The sequence below is a fragment of the Pristiophorus japonicus genome, chromosome 2, assembly GCF_044704955.1.
Source record: "Pristiophorus japonicus isolate sPriJap1 chromosome 2, sPriJap1.hap1, whole genome shotgun sequence".
In the NCBI taxonomy this organism is placed as follows: Eukaryota; Metazoa; Chordata; class Chondrichthyes; family Pristiophoridae; genus Pristiophorus; species Pristiophorus japonicus.
The window spans coordinates 109,269,222-109,291,679 of record NC_091978.1 but is presented as its reverse complement, the minus strand read 5'-3'; the positions used below and the strand labels follow the sequence as shown (position 1 = coordinate 109,291,679).

Sequence of the window (22,458 nt, the reverse complement as noted above, 5' to 3'; positions counted from 1 at the left end):
TGAAAATCCCGGCATGACTAATGCCCTCAATGAAGAAATCCCTTAACATCTCCCCCCTGCAGGCGTCTGTGAACTTACAGAGACTGGCCAAGTGCCGCAGGTCCACAATGAAGTCCGAGATGTTTTGTCCCTCCCAACGCCGGTGTGTGTAGAACTGGTGCCGGGCCATGTGTATGCTACTCGCTGGTTTGAGATGCTCACTGATCAGCTGGCTGAGCTCTTCGAAGGACTTGTCTAACGGCTTCTTGGGTGCAAGCAGGTCTTTCATCAGCGCATACGTCTTTGGTCCGCAGCTGGTCAGTAGATGCGCCCTTTGCTTGTCAGCCGCTGCCGCTCCCAGCCAGTCCTTCGTGACGAAACTCTGCTGGAGTCTCTCAACGAAGTCATCCCAGTCCTCACCCACACAGTAACATTCCTCTGTGCTACCGGTGGCCATCCTCGTGGTTCGGTGATTCCCGTTTCTCGTTGCCAAATGTGGTGTCCCTGCACCTTGCTACTGAATCACATGAGGCATGTACTGCAGACACGGTCACTGCGTGACATCTCTTTATTCCCAGGACCAAGAAGTGTTGACCCTGCGTGGGACCTCCCTTTAAATACCTGAGTGCCCAGGTGAGGAGTGTCTCCCACATGTTCACCCCCTGTGGTCAAGGTGTGCATTTCCAGGACGTATATACAGTGTACAGTGTGGTTGCATAAAGGTTACAGTTACATGAAGGTTACAGTTGTATGAAGGTTGCATACATGACACAGGTTGGCCTCACCAATACCCTGTATAACTGTAGCAAGTCTTCCCTACTTTTATACTGCATCCCCTTTGCAATAAAGGCCAAGATTCCATTGACCTTCCTGATCACTTGCTGTACCTGCATACTAACATTTTGTGTTTCATGCACCAGCACCCCCAGGTCCCTCTGTACTGCAATTTTTCTCCATTTAAATAATAACTTGCTCTTCGATTTTTTTTCTGCCAAAGTGCATAACCTCATACTTTCGCCAACATTATATTCCATCTGCCAAATTTTTGCCCACTTTTAATCTGTCTATGTCCATTTGCAGATTTTTTTGTGTCCTCCTCACACATTGCTTTTCCTCTCATCTTTGTATCATCAGCAAACTTGGCTACATTATATTCGATCCTTCTTCCAAGTCATTAATATAGTTTGGAAATAGTTGGGGTCCCAGCACTGTTCCCTGCAGCACCCAACTAGTTACTGATTGCCAACCCGAGAATGAACTATTTATCCTGACTCTCTGTTGTCTGTTATTTAGCCAATCCTCTATCCATGCTAATATATTACCCCCAACCCCATGAACTTTTATCGTGTGCAGTAATCTTTTATGTGGCACCTTGTCAAATGCCTTCTGGAAGTCCAAATACACCACATCCACTGGTTCCCCTTTATCCACCCTGTTCATTACATCCTCAAAGAACTCCAGCAAATTTGTCAAACGTGACTTCCCCTTCATAAATCCATGCTGACTCTGCCTGACTGAATTATGTTTTTCCAAATGTCCTGTTACTGCTTCTTTAATAATGGACTCCAACATTTTCTTGACCACACATGTTCGGCTAACTGGTCTATAGTTTCCTGCTTTTTGTCTGCCTCCTTTTTTAAATAGGGGGAAAAAGAGGGAGGCAAGACAGAGAAAGCTATGCTCTGCATAATTGTAACGTAAGGGCAAGAGACAGATAGACAGACAGAATCACTGAACTTTGGGGGATGAAAGAGAGAGCATTTTACTCTCTGTAAAATGGATACCAGAGAGAAACAGCTTGGCAAGTTGGAGGGCTGTACTTTGCGTAACACCAGCTCGAGTTGGCCAACATGTGGATAATGGATAACAACCTATTCTCCCTTACTAAGTGTCCTTGCAATGCTCTAGTACAGACTTTTGTTGCTGCTGTCATCCCATTCTTCAGCGCAATTGTGCATTCTACAGCTTCATAAATTTTCTAACATTTATACCAGTTAAATATTTCGCTAGTTGCTCAATCAGCATTAAACGATCATTTCTGCAGATGATACATATTTTTAATTGCTATTAATGGATTATGGAGGCTAACAATCTATTCCTGTTAATTCAGTGTTGTTGCTCAAATCAAATTGAATTATCCAGTTGTCTAAATTAAATACTTTAAATAAAACAGCACAGAATTATTTTTTGTTGCACAATTTAAATTGAATTAAGCAACTTCAAATTAGGAAGAGTAGTCTGTACCACAACTGTAATGTTGTGCAGTAGGGCCCTTTCATTACAGTGAAAGATATAAACAAAGTCATTTGGAGATTCAAAGATGCAGAATTCAACATATTCTTGTGAATTATCTGTACATTTTTGAGTTCTTAGGTTTCATTAAATCTAGAAGTCCTCAACTTTCAAGAAAATCCCACAAGCTATAATAAACTGTTTTAGAGTTCTACATGATTTTTATCTAAATCATATTTCTGATTTAGCATAACCAACTCCCCAATCTTCAAAAGCATCACTAATGCTGTCTTTCCCACCATCAACCTCTTGGGGATTAACACTGACCAGATGCTTAACTGGATCAGCCAAACTAACATTATGGCTACATGAGCAGGACAGAGGCGATGAATGGCTCACCTCCTGATTCTCAAAACCTCTCAACTGTCTATGATTCAAATGAGGAGTGTGATGAATACTCATTAGGATGGGTGCAGCTGCAACAACCTTCAAGAAGCTCAACCTATCTGATCATAATTCCTGTCACTGAACACAATATCGATCTCCTCCACTGCTGCATCTGCAATACGTATCTACAGGGTGCACGGTAGCGACTCACCAAGTATACTTTAAGAGCACTTCCCAGCCTTGAAAACTGTCACTGAGAAGGACAAGAGCAGCAATATCATGGGAACACCAACACCTCCAAGTTCCCGTCCAAGTCACAGACCATCCTGATTTGAACAAATGACACCATTTCTTCATTGTCACTAGTCTTAATCCTGGAAATTTCTATCCAATACCTTTGTGTGAGCACCATTAACACAGGAACTGTGGTGAAGAGGTCCCACTAATATATTCTGAGGGCAACTAAGGATGGGCAATAAATACAGCCTTGCCAGCATCACCCCTATCCCATGAACAAATTTTTTTTTAAGTTTGCACTGTTAAACTTTAAATTGCCATCTCGTCATTACTGGTTAACAGAGTAATGTCAAATTGTTATTTGACCTCAAAGGCCAGCTTCTCTTACAGTCACTAATATTACAGTCTGAATGATCACTGACTCTGCTCTAAAGCCCACAATATAAAAGGGCATAAGAACGTTATGATGATCTTTCATTAGAATCAAATAATTTTCTGTTCCCCTCACTTCAACAGCAAAATGAAGCATTAATATATTCAAAGAACTTACTTTCAAATTCATTCTCTCCAGTGAAGATTAACTAGAATTAGTTAATATTTTGACTTTCACTCCAGTTTCTAATGTCACTGTTCCATCAAATATTACCTCTCACAATTAAGCATGAAAACTATTCATTAAAATAATCTGCCTTGGTAACACCTCCTTTTTCTGTCAGTGCTCAGCCTTCATGCTGGAATAAATAGGACTTTTTGTGCTCATCAAGGTGACTACTATCAGTGCTAGGGAATGGCAATACTTCCCCACTCTGAGTTAAATCAGTAGCAAGCATACCCAGGTAAGGTATAGCAGGGGCGGACTCAAACTAAAGGTCACCATACTCAAGGTCAAAACAATAACTGTAAACAGGATGATTAGTATCCATATATGACATTTTTGTTGTTTCCTTCCAGCTACCACAGAGGGAAAAAAATGTAAATATTAGCTGATGGCTTAATGCTGTACAAAGTCCTTTTGAGGTGCTCGATGAGCAGAATCTGCTTCAAGTTATTTTAATGAACACTTTATGCTTTCTTACAAACCCTCTGATGCTGAAATGCTAACCTATTTTTTTTCTCTCTTCAGCTGCTGATTGACTTGCTGTACATTTTTCACATTCAGTTTTTTGCACAAGCTATTATTCTGTCAGGATGCAGTAAGTGTCATACTGTTATGGCCACAGTACTGATGATATCCATCACTGTAATGCTTTTTTCCTTCTGTGAACCACAGATTTTAGTGTATTTCATCTAGTTAGAAGACCAGCAGAGAATTGCATAATGGTTGCCATCTTTATTTGTAAAAAATATATTTCAAAACGGTTTTCCTTCAAAATCACATATTTCACCTAGAGTAGCATGATCAAGCCACTTACCCTATTTGCAGGTAATTTTACAATATGGGATCTGTTACTGGAAATAATCCTGGGGAAAAACAAGCAGTGTTACTTCATTTTCTTGATTTAAAAAAAAATCAGCCATTATAACATAATAAAAAAATGCGTCAATATTTAAAAGGCCTCCTGGTTATCAATGTCAAATCTACCTTGTTGAGCAATCATAGAGAGGTCACAATGCCACGTGGTACAAATTCAGAACCAGCTGCTCATTAAGGAAAGGAACCCTCAGACTGAACAGGCAAATGCTCAGTAGAGGCAGGCCACTGTGTCACCTGGCGGGGAGGGCAGGAAAGTTAGACTGGAATAAATGACCGTGCAGTGCAGTTAATACATTAACACTAGAATCACGTGTAGAAAAAAGAGATGAAACTGATTAGACAGATGGCACCACTGAGGGAACGTAGGAGAGGATAACATGAGCACATTGCTCAGATTGATCCAAGTGTCCAGATTTGAGGAGACTGAGCTGAACTGGCCATAGGAACCTTTCTTGTTCCTTCTCCAAGATTCCATTGTTAAATATTTAAGTGAAAGTACCATTGTAACAGAGGATGTGCCAGAGGATCCTGCTTGTCCATCTGTTTCTTGATTTCCAAGTATGGTGCCTATCAAGATAAAGAAAATAAACAGTTACAATTGTGAGCACAGCATCCCAGTATATTGAAATAAATGTAAGAAACACTGAATATACACAGCAAGTGCAACAGAATATGAAGAGATAAATTAATATTTCTGAATTCCAATGAAAGTTCAGTTGCTGTGTATGTCTATTCTGTTTTTATTTCAGATTTTCAGTTTTTCTTTTTTGTATCCATTATAGCAGCCATCTATCTTGTTAGTACCATAGTGTCATATTATACAAAGGACATGCCCTGGACAGCTACAGAGCATAAAATTATTATGTCAGCCTCAGGCATGGAAATCACCATCCTAATTCACATCTGACCATGACACGTTCTATTTAATGTCATCTCCACAATGATTTTGTTGTATTTAATTTAATCATGATTTTAATGGGTCTATTAAAAGTGTGAAGATCTTCCAAAATGTTGGACCGTGTGAGCTGACTCTCACCTATCTGCAGAAATGTCTGGGTGGCATCTTGAAAACCTCTGAATAAGGATTGGTTGATAATTTTCAGCAAGTGCAGCCCCATCATATTATAGAAAAATACTGCTCAGATCACAGTCTATAGTAGAAGCAGAGTGTAATAAATTCATGTGTAATGTGTGATATCACTGTCAGGGCTAACAAAATAATAGAAACTGATGTAAAATAGGGAAAGTCACACAATTTCCTTTAAGAATATGTGCATAATTCTGGAAGTGTATAGAAAACATTGCACAAAACAAAGTGAAAAGCAAGTTTGAATGTACAAAAGACAGAAGTGACTAAAGTTAAACACCTTGGGATGTTTTACTATGTTAAAGACATTATATAAATGCAAGTTGTAGTTGAAAGTCTAGAACAGTACCTCTTGTTCAAAGTACCCTTCCCCAATGCTGTTTAAGAGAACATTGTAATAAATAGATTTCTCCAACAAAAACAGAAAATTCTATAAACATTCAGAAAGTCAGGCAGCATCTGTAAGGAAAGGAAGGGGCTGAAATTGCCCACCGCCAGAAACACGGCACACCTACCCTGTTTCAACTGTTTTCACTGGATCAATGGATACAGTGGCCTCTTGAGCAAAATTCCGCTCTTTGGAAGTCGGTCATAATGGGGGCAGAAGTGTGGCAGAGAGCAGAGGTTCGCAGACTAGAGTGGCGGAAGTGGGGGCGGGCGGACTACATAGTGCTGATGACGTTATTGTGCTGGCGTGTCACCTCATCTCTCCCCTTCACTTAGCGGGAAGGGCCGCTGCGAACTCTGCATTTATTTTAGTTAGGTTCACTGGGCCACCAGGGAGGGATTCGGTCAGGCCAGAAGCCTGGTACCCAAGAGAGGGTGCCAAGCTGCCTGTTAGGGGCTCGGCTGAACCCGGGGCCATAATTGTTGGCCTAAACTGGCAGTCGGCCGACAAAAAAAAAAATAAGTTGGTGGCCGTGGCAGTGCGCTCTCCCCTTTACTTGCGGCCGCACCGCCATTTTACAAACAGTGCACCAGCAGAAAAAGCTGTCGGTGGCACCGAGCAGGGGCAGCAACATTTTTTCCATTGAGTTCCGCTTTTGAGGGTGAGGGAGGCAGGGGAGAACATCAGCAGTGCGCGCTCTGATGACGCACTTAGGACAGGTCGGCAGCAGCGGGGCGGAAGTGGGAGGAGCGGGTCACCACCGGGCTACGGCAGGAGGGCAATTTTCAAAATGGCGGCCACTGGACGAAAAATCGGTGGCCATTCCACTCTGCAGTGTGCCCCTGATTTCTAGCGGTAATAGGCCTTAAGGAAAAGGCCAATTTCGATCCTGGAGTTTTAATATTTTAGGCACAGCTGTTAGTCAGAATTGGAAGGTATTATAGATGTACAGCTTATAGGAAGGAACACAGCAAGTGAAAGGGGAAACACATAAGCAAGAAGAGAAAGTGCAGGTGGTGTGTCATAAGAGCAGCATGTGGGAGTTGATGGAGACCAACAAGATCCCGAGCCACCACATTTGCAGTAAGTGCCTGTAGGTCGAGGAACTTCAGCTTAGAGTTGTTGAGCTGGAGTTCGAGCTGCAGATATTGCGTTGCATCAGAGAAGGGGAGAGTTACCTGGATACTTTGTTCCAGGAGACAGTCTTAGCCCTTTGGTTAATCAGTACTTCAGACTTCATCAATGGTTAGGGACAGGAGGGTGTGACTACGTGTCAGGAAGGTATTGGGATCCAGGATATAGTAATGGAGGAACCTCAGCCTTTGACCTTGTCCAACAGGTACAAGGTACTTGCTGCCTGTATGGATGAGAATAAGTACTGCACAGAGGATAGGCAAATTGACCATGGCACCATGGTACAGGAAGCCATTCAAGTTCAGGGGGGGGGAGTAAAAAGGTGATGGGCGACTGTATAGTCAGGGGGGTAGTTACTGTTTTCTGTAGCTGCAAAGGGATGTTTCAGAGGTCGTGTTGCCTGTCTGGTACCAGGGTTAAGGATATCTCTCCGTGGCTGGAGAAGAACTTGGAATGGGAGGGGGAGGATTCAGTTGCCATGATCCACATAAGAACCACCAGCATAGGTTGAACCAGGAATGAGATTCTGCTGAGAGAGTTTGAGGAGCTAGGATCCAAAATAAAAAGCAGAACCTCAAAAGGTAACAATCTCTGAATTGTTACCTGAGCCACGAGCAAATTGTCATAGGGGCAAACAGATTAGAGGTTTAAATGTGTGGCTCAAAGAGTGGTGTGGGAGGAAAGGGTTTTGCTTTATGGGGCACTGGCACTAGTACTGTGGAAGAGGGAACTGTTCTGTTGGGATGGGCTCCACTTAGACCGGGCTGGGACCAGTGGCCTGGCGAATTGAATAACTGGGGCAGTAGACAGGGCTTTAAAATAACGAAGGGGGTGGGGGCACGGGGGCAACAGGAGTATTCAGGAAAGAGTAAATTTAAAAGCAGAAAAAGAAATTTCAGGGCTCTAGAGCAGAGCAGAGTTTTGGGCAAAATAAGAAGAGTGGGTCAGGAAGGGACAGAGATAGTAACAAAGGTAATAAGGCATCAGTGACTAAGATAATATTAGGGTAAAATAGAATTAAGCCAAAGCTAAAGGCACTATATCTGAATGCGCAAAGCATTCAGAAATAGCAACAAAATAGATGAATTAATAGCGCAAATAGAAATTAATAGGTTTGATCTAATAGCCATTACGGAGACATGGGGCTAGAACCTCTACTTTTTTTGCCTGCTTTACGCCCACTTAATGCCCATTTTACTGCTGAAATGACGTATAACGCCTAGATATCGGCAATTTTGGCACAAAATGTAAACTGATGGGCTTTTTTTAGGAGACTTATCGCCAAGCTTTATTTTCCCAATGGGCTTAACACCGAGAAAAAATATTACTGCCCGCCCACTTTTTTGGGGCAGAATCAGCAGGACAGATGAATTCAACGACCTAGCTTTACTTTCCACACAGAAATAATGCCGAGATTCAATATTAGCGCCCGGCCACTGTTTTTTGTCGTAAAGAGCATTTTTACCCAAACTACCGGCCATGGAGATCACACATCATTAATTTCACCCCCTCGCACACATATTGCCCACAATATCGCTCGCTCAAAACCGCCCACAAAAAGTGGAACTAACTGGGACGAATCACAGCTTTATGGACGCCATGTTGTAGATCACATGTTGCATCCTTTAAAAGGCTGTTGTGCTTCAACCTCGGCGGAGTTCGGATATACTCTGAAGGTCGTTGGAGTTGATGTGAACACCTCTGAAAACATCTTGACCACACTGTGACCAATTGGAATTGAAGAGGTGTGCTAGTCGGGACATTCCTTGTTTGTGTGCAATCGGTGGCAAACAGAGAGCTGCTGCAATGGGGCCTGTCCTTTCTTACCCTCTATTGGTCACCAAATACATTCAGCAGATTCGACATCGCCGCAGGAATGCTGAACTGCATTATGTACCCAGTGTACGGTGACAGATAGATGAGGAGGACCAGACATTACACCCCCTACAAGTACAAGAAGCATTCTTACCTCGATTTGCCCGACACCACCTGCCTTCGGAGACTGCGCTTCCACAAAGAGGTTCTCACTGAGGTATGCCAGCTGATAAGGGGAGATCTGCAGCCTGCCAGCACCATCAGAACTGCACTGTCCGTCAAGGTCAATGTCACCGTGGCATTATTGTTCTATACCTCGGGTTCTTTTCAGGTCACAGCTGGCGACATTTGCGGACTCTCTCAGCATACCACACATCGCTACATTAGACAGGTCACTGAAGCCCTGTACGCAGGAGGGACTTGATCAGCTTCCCTATGACCAGGGAGGCACAGAGTGAGAGGGCTCCAGGTTTCTCCAGAATTGCAAACTTCCGTAAGGTGCAGGGAGCAATGGACTGTACTCACATCGCAATGCGGGCATCTTTTCAGGAACTGCAAGGGATTCCACTCCCTGGATGTTCAGCTGGTTGTCGACCACCAGCAAATTATACTGGCAGTGAATGCTCAATTTCCAGGCAGCATCCATGATGTGCACATCCTGCGTGAGAGCACTGTATTTAACTTGTTTAACAATGAGGCACAAGGTCAATGCTGGATGCTGCCTGGAAATGGCCTGCCTGGCCTGGCCTCGCCACCTAGCTGATGACCCCGCTGCATGAGGCCGAGAGGGAATATAATGAGAGCCACAGAGCAACTCGCAATATCGTGGAGAAAACCATTGGAGTGCTGAAGCGCTTCAGCTGTCTGGACCACTCAGGAGGCGAGCTCCAATACCACCCTGAACAGGTAGCTCAATTCGTGGTGGTGTGTTCCATGCTACACAATTGGCTATCGGGAGGGGACAAGAATTGCCTGATGAGTCTGACAGTCCACCTCACCAGAGAGAGGAAGAGGAGGATGAGGAGGCGGACACTGACATCGGCCCAGACAATTAGGATGACGCTGAAGCCATGTCTCCGCCCTCCTGTAAACCGTATGAAAGGGCCCATGGTGGCATGATAGCTGCAAGAGCCTTACATCAGGCGCTCATCAATGATCGCTTTGCCTGAAAGAACATTGGTGTTATTTACAAGGCTGACACACTGCTGGGTGTGCAGGTCACACATCAATGGTGCACATTACCTTGGTGACAGTTAAAGTTTACATTGATTGAAGTTTAGTGTGATTATACCATTTGATGTTAAGGTATCACCAGCGTGTAATGGTGCAGCTATCTGAGCAAATGTGCTGCAAGGTATTGTTAAATAAAAAACATTTAAATTGAGCATTAGTCTGAAATCATCAGTATTTCTGTGCAAACCAACCCTCCCCCCCCCACCCTGCTCCCTTCTCCTCCCCACCTCTACCCCTTCCCCTTCTCCTCCTGACTCCAAGCCACCTGGCCAAGGTGCTCCTCAGGCAATGCTTCATTGGGGGGCGGGGTGGGGGTGACGGCCGAAGTGCTGCTTGGATGGATACGGGAGAGGACTGTCCCGAGGTGGGAGCATGCTCTGAGCCACAAGCAAGATGTTGCTGCTGGCTCTCATATGTGGTTGGCAATGGGGGTGTGTCACCTTGGGGTGCATTGCGGCAATCCGTGACCACTGGAAGCCCTCTGCCACCAGTGTTCCTGGCTACCAGCTCCAGTGTCTCCGCCATCCCTTCCATTTTATATGTTATTTGTTGGACAAAAACTCGGTGCCAACTGTGTTCTCGGTGCTTAGTGGGCTTTTTGGTGCTGGTGAATCTCTATCATGCCTCCCACAACAGCCAAACAAGCACACACCACAACCACACATGCTTTTAGTGCCTCTCTCTCTCTGTCTCCTCTTCTGCGCATGTCATGATGATCCTTGACCTCCAGAATCGCGGGAATCGAGCGTTGCCATGCCGTTGCTAAGGATGACCACACTTTATGGCGGGAGGGCAGAAAAATTTAACGCGACCGCCCATTTGATATTGCTCGTGGTAACACCCATTTAAAAAAATGTAAACTAGGCGTTTTGAGAATGGGTGAGAAGCCGGCGATCTGAAAACCCCTTTTTACCGCCCACGCCGGAAATAACGCCCATTTTTGGGCGATAAGCACAAAAGTGGGGGTTCTAGCAAAGTGGCCAAGGCGGAAAACTTAATAGTGCAGGATACTTAACTTTTAGAAGAGATGGGCAAAATAGAAAAGGAGGAGGAGTAGCCCTGATAATAAAGGATGAGATAAAGACAGTAGAGAGAAAGCATCTTGGCTCGGAAAATCAAAAAGTAGAATCAGTTTGTGTGGAACTAAGAAACAGCAAGTGGCAGAAAACATTTGTGGGAGTTGTTTCTAGGCCCCAAACAATAGTTGCAATGTAAGGCAGAGTATAAATCAGGAAATTAGAGGCGCATGTAATAACGGGAATACAGTAATCATGGGGGAGGTTAATTTACATGAACTTGCTGATGTGCCAGCAGGTGGGATGACTGAGTGAATCCCTTCCCACACTCAAAGCAGGTGAACGGTCTCTCCCCAGAGTGAACTCGCTGGTGTGCCAGCAGGTCAGATGAGGTAATGAATCCTTTCCCATAATCAGAGCAGGTTCACTCAGTCATCCCACCTGCTGAGACACCAGCGAGTTCACACTGGAGAGAGGCCGTTCACCTGCTCTGAGTGTGGAAAGGGATTCACTACCTCATCCTTCCTGCTGGTATACCAGCGAGTTCACACTGGGGAGAGACCGTTCACCTACTCCATGTGTGGAAAGGGATTCACTCGGTCATCCGACCTGCTGACACACCAGCGAGTTCACACTGGGGAGAGACCGTTCACCTACTCCGTGTGTGGAAAGGAATTCACTCGGTCATCCGAACTGCTGACACACCAGTGAGTTCACACTGGGGAGAGACCATTCACCTACTCCGTGTGTGGAAAGGGATTCACTCGGTCATCTGACCTGCTGAAACACCAGCGAGTTCACACTGGGGAGAGACCGTTCACCTACTCCGTGTGTGGAAAGGGATTCACTCGGTCATCTGACCTGCTGAAACACCAGTGAATTCACACTGTGGAGAGACTGTTCACCTGCTCTGAGTGTGGGAAGGGATTAATTTAGTCATCCAACCTGCTGGCACACCAGCGAGTTCACAAGTGACTGCAGCGTTTGGATTCTGCTGTTATTGCTGCTGTTATTCACAACCTACTGAATTGTGTTCATTCTGTTAGTTGGCATTTGTTTCTGCTGATGTTAATAACCCTTCAACTGGGCTGGAGTTAAATAACAGTGTTGATGTTTGATGTCTTCAAGATAAGAGACTAATTGATGTCCTATTTCTGACTGCCTCATTTTTGATCGGGGTGGAGGAACAGTGAGAGATCAGGGCCCAGGAGCATCGTGATCGGGACCCAGGAGAGGCGAGGGTTCGGGGCCCAGGAAAGCCGAGGGCCCAGGGGCAGCACGGTCCAGCCCACACTGCGATCTATGGACAGTAGGAGTATGCGTGTGCACTAGGTCTGTGCAGCAGAACTTGGTCTCCAGTCGTCTTGTGTAACCCTTGCTACTGGATCAAGACCTAGCTCTGTCAAGCCCCTGTGGAGGCTGGTGTGCAATGGCCCCCACGTTAAAAGAATCCATGCACAGGCATCTTCCACTCTTCAGTATGTAGTTCTGGACCTAGAATGTCAGGTCCCTCATTGAAACATCTGTGAACTCATCCCTTTTTGGTGTGGGAGCAGGTCATCCTCGATACGAGGGACTGCCTAATACTACACTATAATCTACATATACACTGGGAAAACCAAATTTGCAGTAATAATGTGGAGGACAAATTCATGGAATGTATACAAGATAGTTTTCGAGATCAGTATGTTGAGGAGCCAACTAGGGAACAAGCTTCTTTAGATCTAGTATTGTGGAATGAGAAAGAGTTAATTAATAACTTTGTAGTAAAGGGGCCTTGAGGGAAGAGGGAACATAATATGACAGAATTTTATACTGAGTTTGAAAGTGATTTAGTTAAATCCAAAACTATGGTCTTAAATCTAAACAAAACAAACTATGTAGGTATGAGGGGCGAGTTGGCGAAGGTAGATTGGGAAATTACATTAAAAGATATTTAGATAAGTTAAGCGAATGGGCTAAGGTTTGGCAGATGGAATACAATGTCGGAAAATGTGGGGTCATCCACCTTGGAAAAAAAAAACAGTAAAAGGGAACATTATTTGAATGGGGAGAAATGACAACATGCTGCGGTGCAGATGGACCTGGGGGTCCTTGTGCATGAAACTCTTTTAGAGTCTACCTGCAAAACATAAAACATGTATCCGTGCCACCCGACCTGGATGACACACCAGACATTTACAAGGCCCTTTTTTTCTTTTTTGTTATTTTTTTTTTTTTTTTGTTTTTTTGGGCACTAAAATCAAATTTTTTCCTTTTTCCAGTGCCCCCTATAAAAGGGAAGGAGACACTAAAAGCACCGGCAATTAAAACAAATTAAACTTTAAAACGTAAAATCAAATTAAAATTTGGTTGCCGGGCGTGATGATGCACTCCAGTCCCTCCGGTGCCCACCTCTCGCGGAAGGCCGCAAGCGTACCGGTGGACACCGCGTGCTCCATCTCCAAGGACACCCTGGACCGGATGTAAGAGCGGAAGAGAGGCAGGCAGTCAGGTTGAACGACCCCCTCGACCGCCCGCTGCCTGGACCGGCTGATGGCACCCTTGGCCGTGCCCAGGAGCAGTCCTACGAGGAGGCCTTCGGACTCCTTGTGCATGAATCCCAAAAAGTTAGTTTGCAGGTGCAGCAGGTAATCAGGAAGGCGAATGGAATGTTGGCCTTCATTGCGAGAGAGATGGAGTACAAAAGCAGGGAGGTCCTGCTGCAACTGTACAGGGTATTGGTGAGGCCGTACCTGGAGTACTGCGTGCAGTTTTGGTCACCTTACGTAAGGAAGGTTATACTAGCTTTGGAGTGGGTACAGAGACGATTCACTAGGCTAATTCCGGAGATGAGGGGGTTACCTTATGATGATAGATTGAGTAAACTGGGTCTTTACTCGTTGGAGTTCAGAAGGATGAGGGGTGATCTTATAAAAACATTTAAAATAATGAAAGGGATAGACAAGATAGAGGCAGAGAGGTTGTTTCCACTGGTCGGGGAGACTAGAACTAGGGGGCACAGCCTCAAAATACGGGGGAGCCGATTTAAAACCGAGTTGAGAAGGTATTTCTTCTCCCAGAGGGTTGTGAATCTGTGGAATTCTCTGCCCAAGGAAGCAGTTGAGGCTAGCTCATTGAATGTATTCAAATCACAGATAGATAGATTTTTAACCAATAAGGGAATTAAGGGTTATGGGGAGTGGACGTGTAAGTGGAGCTGAGTCCACGGCCAGATCAGCCATGATCTTGTTGAATGGCGGAGCAGGCTCGAGGGGCTAGATGGCCTACTCCTGTTCCTAATTCTTATGTTCTTATGTTCTTATGATACGATGGTAGACAAACAATGGTTGGCATTTAAACAATTAATACATAATTTACAGCAAATATACATTCCTTTAAGGCACAAAAACCCCAGAGGAAAAGTGGTCCAACCGGGGCTAACTGGAGAAGTTAAACATAGAATTAAATCAAAGGAAGAGGATTATAATGTTGCCAAAAAGAGCAGTAAACCTGAGGATTGGGAGGATTTTAGAATTCAGCAAAGGAGGACCAAGAAATTGATTAAGAAAGGGAAAATGGAATACGAGAGTTAACTATCGAGAGGCATAAAAACAGATTGTAAAAGCTTCTGTAGACATGTAAAAAGGAAAAGATTAGCGAAAGTAAATGTGGGTCCCTTACAGGCTGAGACAGGAAGAATTAAATGGGGAATAAGGAAATGGCAGAAAAATTAAACAAATACTTTGTGTCTGTCTTCATGGAAGAAGACGCAAAAAACTTCTCAGAAATAGAGGAGAACCAAGGATCCAGTGAGAATGAGGAACTGATAGCAAATAATATTAATAAAAAATAGTCCTGGTGAAATTAATGGGGCTGAAAGCTGATAAATCCCCTGGATTTGATGGCCTATATGCTAAGGTTTTGAAAGAGGTGGCGACAGAGATAGTGGATGGATTGGTTGCAATCTTCCAAAATTCCACAGATTGGAGAACAGTTCCTACAGATTGGAAGGTAGCAAATGTAATCTCACTAATTAAGAAAGGAGGGAAGAGAGAAAACTGGAAATTACAGGCCAGTTATCCTGACATCAGTAATGGGAAAAATGCTAGAATCTATTAATAAGGACGTGGTAACAGAGCACTTAGAAAATAATAATAGGATTGGACAGAGTCAACACAGATTTATGAAAGGGAAATCATGTTTGACAAATCTGTTAGAGTTTTTTGAGGTTGTAACTAGCAGAATAGATAAGGGGGAAGCAGTGGATGTGATGTATTTGGATTTTCAGAAGGCATTCGATAAGGTGTCATACAAGAGGTTATTATACAAAATTAAGGCTCATGGGATTGGGGATAATATACTAGCAGGATTGAGCATTGGTTAATGGACAGAAAACAGAGAGTGGGGAGAGGGGGAAATTGCCCACTTCTTTAAGGCTAGTTACCACCTCTAATGGGGCGGTAAGGTCTTTCCGCCCGGGGGCAGGCAGCGGGGACAACCCATCCGCAATTGTCCCTGAGTCAGGGGTGGTGGAAACAGGTGAGCTGAATCCTTACCGCTCGGCAGGGAAAATTACCCCACGGGAGTGTGGCCGCCGCCGATCGGTGCCGCTGACTGCTTCGCGCGGCAGGAAACTGCCATTGGCTAGGCGGTGCGGTCGCTCTTAAAGGGGAAGGTGCACTGCTGCGGCTGCCATTTTATTTTAATTGTCGGCCGACTCCTGAGTCAGCCCGACAATGGTGACCGCTGGTTTAGCCGGGCCGCCAACAGTGGGCTCCATGTCGGCCTCGCAGCATCCCTCCCCTTTTAGTGAAGGGGAGGAACGTTGCAACGCATTAGCGCAATGCAATGATGGACAGTATCCCGCTCCCTCGCAAACTACACCGCCCCCACACCGCCTCAAACAAGCACTCCAAAGCGCTGGGAGATGATGTCAGAGTTAAAGAGCCAAATTTTCTGGCTCTTCCCTCTGACTCCTGCTGGGCGGTAAATTTCCAGTTAATTCAAAGTGCCCTCCCCAATTTCTCGCTGAGGGCAATTTCGCCCCCCAAGAATAAACGGGTCATTTTCAGGTTGGCAGGCTGTAACTAGTGGGTTACCGCAAGGATCAGTGCTTGGGCCTCAGCTATTCACAATCTATATCTATGATTTGGATGAGGGGACCAAATGTAATATATCTAAGTTTGCTGATGATACAAAGCTAGATGGGAATGTAAGTTGTGAGGAGGATACAAAGAGGCTTCAAGGGGATATAGACAGGCTAAGTAAGTGGGTAAGAACATGTCAAATGGAATATAATGTTGAGAAATGTGAAGTTATCCACTTTGGTAGGAAAAATAGAAAAGCATAGTAATTTTTAAATGGTGAGAGATTGGAAAATGTTGGTGTTCAGAGGGACCCAGGTGTCCTTGTACATGAATCACGGAAAGTTAACATGCAGGTACAGCAAGGAATTAGGAAAGCAAATGGTATGTTGGCCTTTACTACAAGAGGATTTGAGTATGAGTAAAGACGTCTTACTGCAAGTATATAGGACCTTGGTGAGACCACACCTGGAGTATTGCATACAGTTTTGGTCTCCTTAACTAAGGAAGGATATACTTGCCATAGAGGGAGTGCAATGAAGGTTCACCAGAATGATTCCTGGGATGGGGGGGGCGGATTGTCCTACGAGGAGAGATTCAGTAGACTAGGACTATATTCTCTAGAGTTCAGAAGAAAGAGAAATGATCTAATTGAAACATACAAAATTCTTACAGGGCTTGACAGTGTAGATGCAGGAAAGATGTTTCCCCTAGCTGGGGAGTCTAGAATCAGGGCTCGGCCATTTTGGACTGAGATGAGGAGAAATTTCTTCCCTCAGAGGGTGGTGGAATCTTTGAAATTCTCTACCTGAGAGGGTTGTGGAGGCTCAGCCCTTGAATATATTCAAGACAGAGATCGATAGATTTTTGGATAGTATGATCAAGGATGTCTCGGAGTGGGTGCAGGACATTTTGAAGAAGGAGGGTGAATAGCCAGTTGTCATGATGCATATAGGTACCAACGATATAGGTAAAAAACAGGATGAGGTCCGACAAGACGAATTTAGGGAACGATGAGCAAAATTAAAAAGTAGGAACTCAAAAGTAGTAAACTCAGGATTGCTACCAGTGCCACATGCTAGTCAGAGTAGGAATCGCAGGACAGCTCAGATGAATACGTGGCTTGAGGAGTGGTGCAGAAGGGAGGGATTCAAATTACTGGGACATTGGAACCGGTTCTGGGGAACATGGGGCCAGTACAAACCGGACGGTCTGCACCTGGGCAGGACCGGAACCAATGTCCTCGGGGGAGTGTTTGTTAGTGTTGTTGGGGAGCGGTTAAACTAATATGGCAGGGGGATGGGAACCTATGCAGGGAGACAGAGGGAAGTAGAATGGGGGCAGAAGCAAAAGATAGAAAGAAGAAAAGTAAAAGTGGGGGGCAGACAAACCCAAGGCAAAAAGCAAAAAGGGTCATATTACAGCAAAATTCTAAAGGGGCAAAGGGTGTTAAAAAGACAAGCCTGAAGGCTCTGTGCCTCAATGCGAGGAGTATTCGCAATAAGGTGGACGAATTAACTGCACAGATAGCAGTTAACGGATATGATGTAATTGGCATCACGGAGACATGGCTCCAGGGTGACCAAGGCTGGGAACTCAACATCCAGGGGTATTCAACATTTAGGAAGGATAGGCAGAAAGGAAAAGGAGGTAGGATGGCGTTGCTGGTTAAAGAGGAAATTAATGCAATAGTAAGGAAGGACATTAGCTTGGATGATGTTGAATCTGTATGGGTGGAGCTACGGAACACCAAAAGGCAGAAAATGCAAGTGGGAGTTGCGTACAGATCATCAAACAGTAGTAGTGAGGTTGTGGACAGCATCAAACAAGAAATTAGGGATGCTTGCAATAAAGGTACAATAGTTATCATGGGCGACTTTAATCTACATATTAATTGGGCTAACCAAACTGGTAGCAATGCGGTGGAGGAGGATTTCCTGGAGTGTATTAGGGATGTTTTTCTAGACCAATATGTCGAGGAACCAACGAGAGGACTGGCCATCCGAGATTGGGTGATGTGTAATGAGAAAGGACTAATTAACAATCTTGTTGTGCGAGGCCCCTTGGGGAAGGGTGACCATAATATGGTAGAATTCTTTATTAAGATGGAGAGTGACACAGTTAATTCAGAGACTAGGGTCCTGAACTTAAGGAAAGGTAACTTCGATGATATGAGACGTGAATTGGCTACAATAGACTGGCAAGTGATACTTAAAGGGTTGATGGTGGCTAGACAATGGCAAACATTTAAAGATCACATGGATGAACTTCAACAATTGTACATCCCTGTCTGGAGTAAAAATAAAACGGGGAAGGTGGCTCAACCGTGGCTAACAAGGGAAATTAAGGATAATATTAAATCCAAGAGGCATATAAATTGACCAGAAAAAGCAGCAAACCTGGGGACTGGGAGAATTTTGCAATACAGCAGAGGAGGACAAAGGGTTTAATTAGGAGGGGGAAAATAGAGTATGAGAGGAAGCTTGTGGGAACATAAAAACTGACTGCAAAAGCTTCTATAGATATGTGAAGAGAAAAAGATTAGTGAAAACAAACGTAGGTCTCTTGCAGTCAGATTCAGGTGAATTTATAATGGGGAACAAAGAAATGACGGACCAGTTAAACAAATACTTTGGTTCTGTCTTCACGAAGGAAGACACAAATAACCTTCCGGAAATACTAGGGGACGGAGGGTCTGGTGAGAAGGAGGAACTGAAGGAAATTCTTATTGGGCGGGAAATTATGTTAGGGAAATTGATGGGATAGAAGGCCGATAAATCCTCGAGGCCTGATAGTCTGCATCTCAGAGTACTTAAGGAAGTGGCCCTAGAAATAGTGGATGCATTGGTGATCATTTTCCAACAGTCTATCGACTCTGGATCAGTTCCTATGGACTGGAGGGTAGCTAATGTAGCACCACTTTTTAAGAAAGGAGGGAGAGAGAAAACGGGTAATTATAGACTGGTTAGTCTGACATCAGTAGTGGGGAAAATGTTGGAATCAATTATTAAAGATGAAATAGCAGCACATTTGGAAAGCAGTGACAGGATCTGTCCAAGTCAGCATGGATTTATGAAAGGGAAATACTGCTTGACAAATCTTCTTGAATTTTTTGAGGATGTAACTGGTAGAGTGGACAAGGGAGAACCAGTGGATGTGGTATATTTGGACTTTCAAAAGGCTTTTGACAAGGTCCCACACAAGAGATTGGTGTGCAAAATTAAAGCACATGGTATTGGGGGTAATGTACTGACGTGGATAGAGAACTGGTTGGCAGACAGGAAGCAGAGAGTCGGTATAAACGGGTCCTTTTCAGAATGGCAGGCAGTGTCTAGTGGGGTGCCGCAGGACTCCGTGCTGGGACCCCAGCTATTTACAATATCCATTAATTATTTGGATGAAGGAATTGAGTGTAATATCTCCAAGTTTGCAGATCACACGAAGCTGGGTGGTGGTGTGAGCTGTGAGGAGGATGCTAACAGGCTGCAGGGAGACTTGGACAGGTTAGGTGAGCGGGCAAATGTGTGGCAGATGCAGTAAAATGTGGATAAATGTGAGGTTATCCACTTTGGTGGCAAAAACACGAAGGCAGAATATTATCTGAATGGTGGAAGATTAGAAAAAGGGGAGGTGCAACGAAACCTGGTTGTCATGGTACATCAGTCATTGAAAGTTGGCATGCAGGTACAGCAGGCGGTGAAGAAGGCAAATGGTATGTTGGCCTTCATAGCTAGGGGATTTGAGTATAGGAGCAGGGATGTCTTACTGCAGTTGTACAGGGCCTTGGTGAGGCCTCACCTGGAATATTGTGTTCAGTTTTGGTCTCCTAATCTGAGGAAGGATGTTCTTGCTATTGAGGGAGTGCAGCGAAGGTTCACCAGACTGATTCCTGGGATAGCAGGAATGACATATGAGGAGAAACTGGATCGACTGGGCCTTATTCACTGGAGTTTAGAAGGATGAGAGGGGATCTCATAGAAACATATAAAATTCTGACAGGACTGGACAGGTTAGATGCAGGAAGAATGATTCCGATGTTGGGGATGTCCAGAACCGGGGACCTAGTCTGAGGATAAAGGGTAAGCCATTTAGGACTGAGATGAGGAGAAACTTCTTCACTCAGAGAGTTGTTAACCTATGGAATTTCCTATCGCAGAGAGTTGTTGATGCCAGTTCATTGGATATATTCAAGAGGGAGTTAGATATGGCCCTTACGGCTAAAGGGATCAAGAGGTATGGAGAGAAAGCAGGAAAGGGGTACTGAGGTGAATGATCAGCCATGATCTTATTGAATGGTGGTGCAGGCTCGAAGGGCCGAATGGCCTACTCCTGCACCTTTTTTCTATGTTTCTATGTAAGGGAAGGAAGGAAAATGGGGATAGTGCAGGAAAGTGGAGTTCAGATAGAAGGTCAGCCATGATCTTGGAGAAGGCTCGAAAGGCTGAATGGCCTACTCCTGCTATCATTTCATGTTCTTATTATGTAAAGCAATGATATTAAAGTGATTAAGTGGAGAACAGGATGTGGTAAATTGATGGTAACTTGGCAATTCAGAAAGAACTTCTTTACCCAGAGTGGTGAAAATGTGACACTTGCTACCACTGGGAGTGGTTGAAGCGAATAGTATAGATACATTTAAGGGGAGGCTAGATAGGCATATGAGCGAGAAGGGAATAGGGGAATTATGTTGATAGATTTAGATGTGGAAAGACGGGAGAAGACTCGAGTGGAGCATAAATGCTGGCATGGAATGGTTGACAAAAAGGCCTGTTTTGTCGCTGTATATCCTATATAATTCTATATGATAGAAGTGACAATAGTGTAACTAGCAATTCGGCGAAAACTTCGGCGTAAACTTTTGGACTTTTTGGACATTGCTTGGACATATTTTCTGTTACTGCAGAAGAGCAGACAGCTGAAGTTGGACAGGTCCAAACATGTCCCACAGGAATACATATCAGCTGGGTGGGGATGGGTCAATGGCTGAAAGTAGGAACATCATGGTTGAAGGGCACCTTTTGTCATTGAATGGGAACCCATCAGTCAGACATTAAGTAAAGTGGCCGGTGTTCAGGCCATTGAAAGACAAAGGAAACAATGTGGCCACTCAGACTTTTCAGAGCCAGATCCACAGAAAGAGGCCCAGTTCAAAGAGACAGGCTGGAGATGCGTCTTGCTTTTCAGTTGCACTGCCTCAGGCGAACGGACAGTTGAACTTTTGGCACGAGAAGAAGCATTTTGCAAGTATAAGAGACGGCAGTTTGCAGCCATCTCTCTCTCTCTCCCCTCTTCTACGCCTGCTTGCTTCATTCAATGCCCAAGGACTAAGCACTCTGTCTGGGACGGAGAGAAGAAACACCATCGAGGAGCAAAGAGAGCCTTGCTACTTTGACTGGGAAGCTGAACTTGAGACTGCACTTGAATACCACAGATTGGTATGGACCCAGAAGATACACCTCACCGGGAGAAGCAGCAAGTAAGCCAGAGGGGTAATTGGTGAGCATTTATCCCAGCACACAGCTTTAAGACCACCGCATAGTGTGAAGGGGTGTCGTGTGTCCCAACCAAGCCTTCGGGGTTTAGTGGGGAGGTTTTCTGCAAGGATCATAAGCGTATGCACAAATCTATTGGACAGATTTCAGAGGTGCACTTTTGAATCCGAGCAGGGGTGTTTTAGATGTGGGTACTTTGCGTTCGGGGCCGGTTTAGATGGGCCAGAATGTGTGTTGTACTGTGTTTTGTTTGTATTACACATCAGGGTGTATATTTTACTGGGAGCAGATGTGTACTTTAACTTGAATAAAGGCATTGTGATGGTTGAGACCGAAAGATCTGTCTATGACTGTATATTACTGTTCACGACTATAATTCCGAACTGTTATAAGAAGGGTGATTCTAAACCACCAACGGCAAAACCACTTAGAGAACAGAAAAGGATACAAGATAGGAGAAATTAGAATAATCAAAGACATTTCTGAGACCAGGGAATGTGTGAATAGCTAGAGCAAGTTAGTTAAGCTGGAGATATATTTCTCACCTTGTTGTAAAATATCTTTGAGTTTTCTGCTTCGTGCAGATTTGCATTTTTGTTCTCCTTTCCTCTGAAACTGTTTTGTGACATCTAATATAGGGAAGGGAAACATGCATTCTCCACTATCATGTTTATTCTTTATATAAGAATGGAAGCCAATCTACAGTCACCTTAATCCTAAAAAACACTTTACTGGCTGAATATTACTACACAATCACACAGCAGTAATCATTCCAAGGGTAGAAAGTTCCATTTTAGCTCCCAGGCTCTTATAAAGTATAAGCCACATTGCAGTGAATGGAGCTGCTCCATGAAGCATTCAGCACCTCTCCGAACATGTAACACGAAGCAACTAAAGAGTTGACAGGGTGCCACATAA

General features: G+C 44.4%; 1 protein-coding gene across 1 annotated transcript in view; it reads right to left on the bottom strand.

Moving 5' to 3' along the window:
- parp8 (poly (ADP-ribose) polymerase family, member 8) overlaps positions 1 to 22,458 on the bottom strand; it is a 616,987-nt gene that overhangs the window by 52,208 nt on the left and 542,321 nt on the right. Inside the window, exons 18-19 of the mRNA XM_070862515.1 lie at positions 4,809 to 4,876; positions 4,248 to 4,296 (exon numbers count right to left, since the gene is read on the bottom strand). Coding sequence (XP_070718616.1) covers positions 4,248 to 4,296; positions 4,809 to 4,876 — 117 coding nt within the window. The remainder of the gene's footprint in view (positions 1 to 4,247; positions 4,297 to 4,808; positions 4,877 to 22,458) is intronic.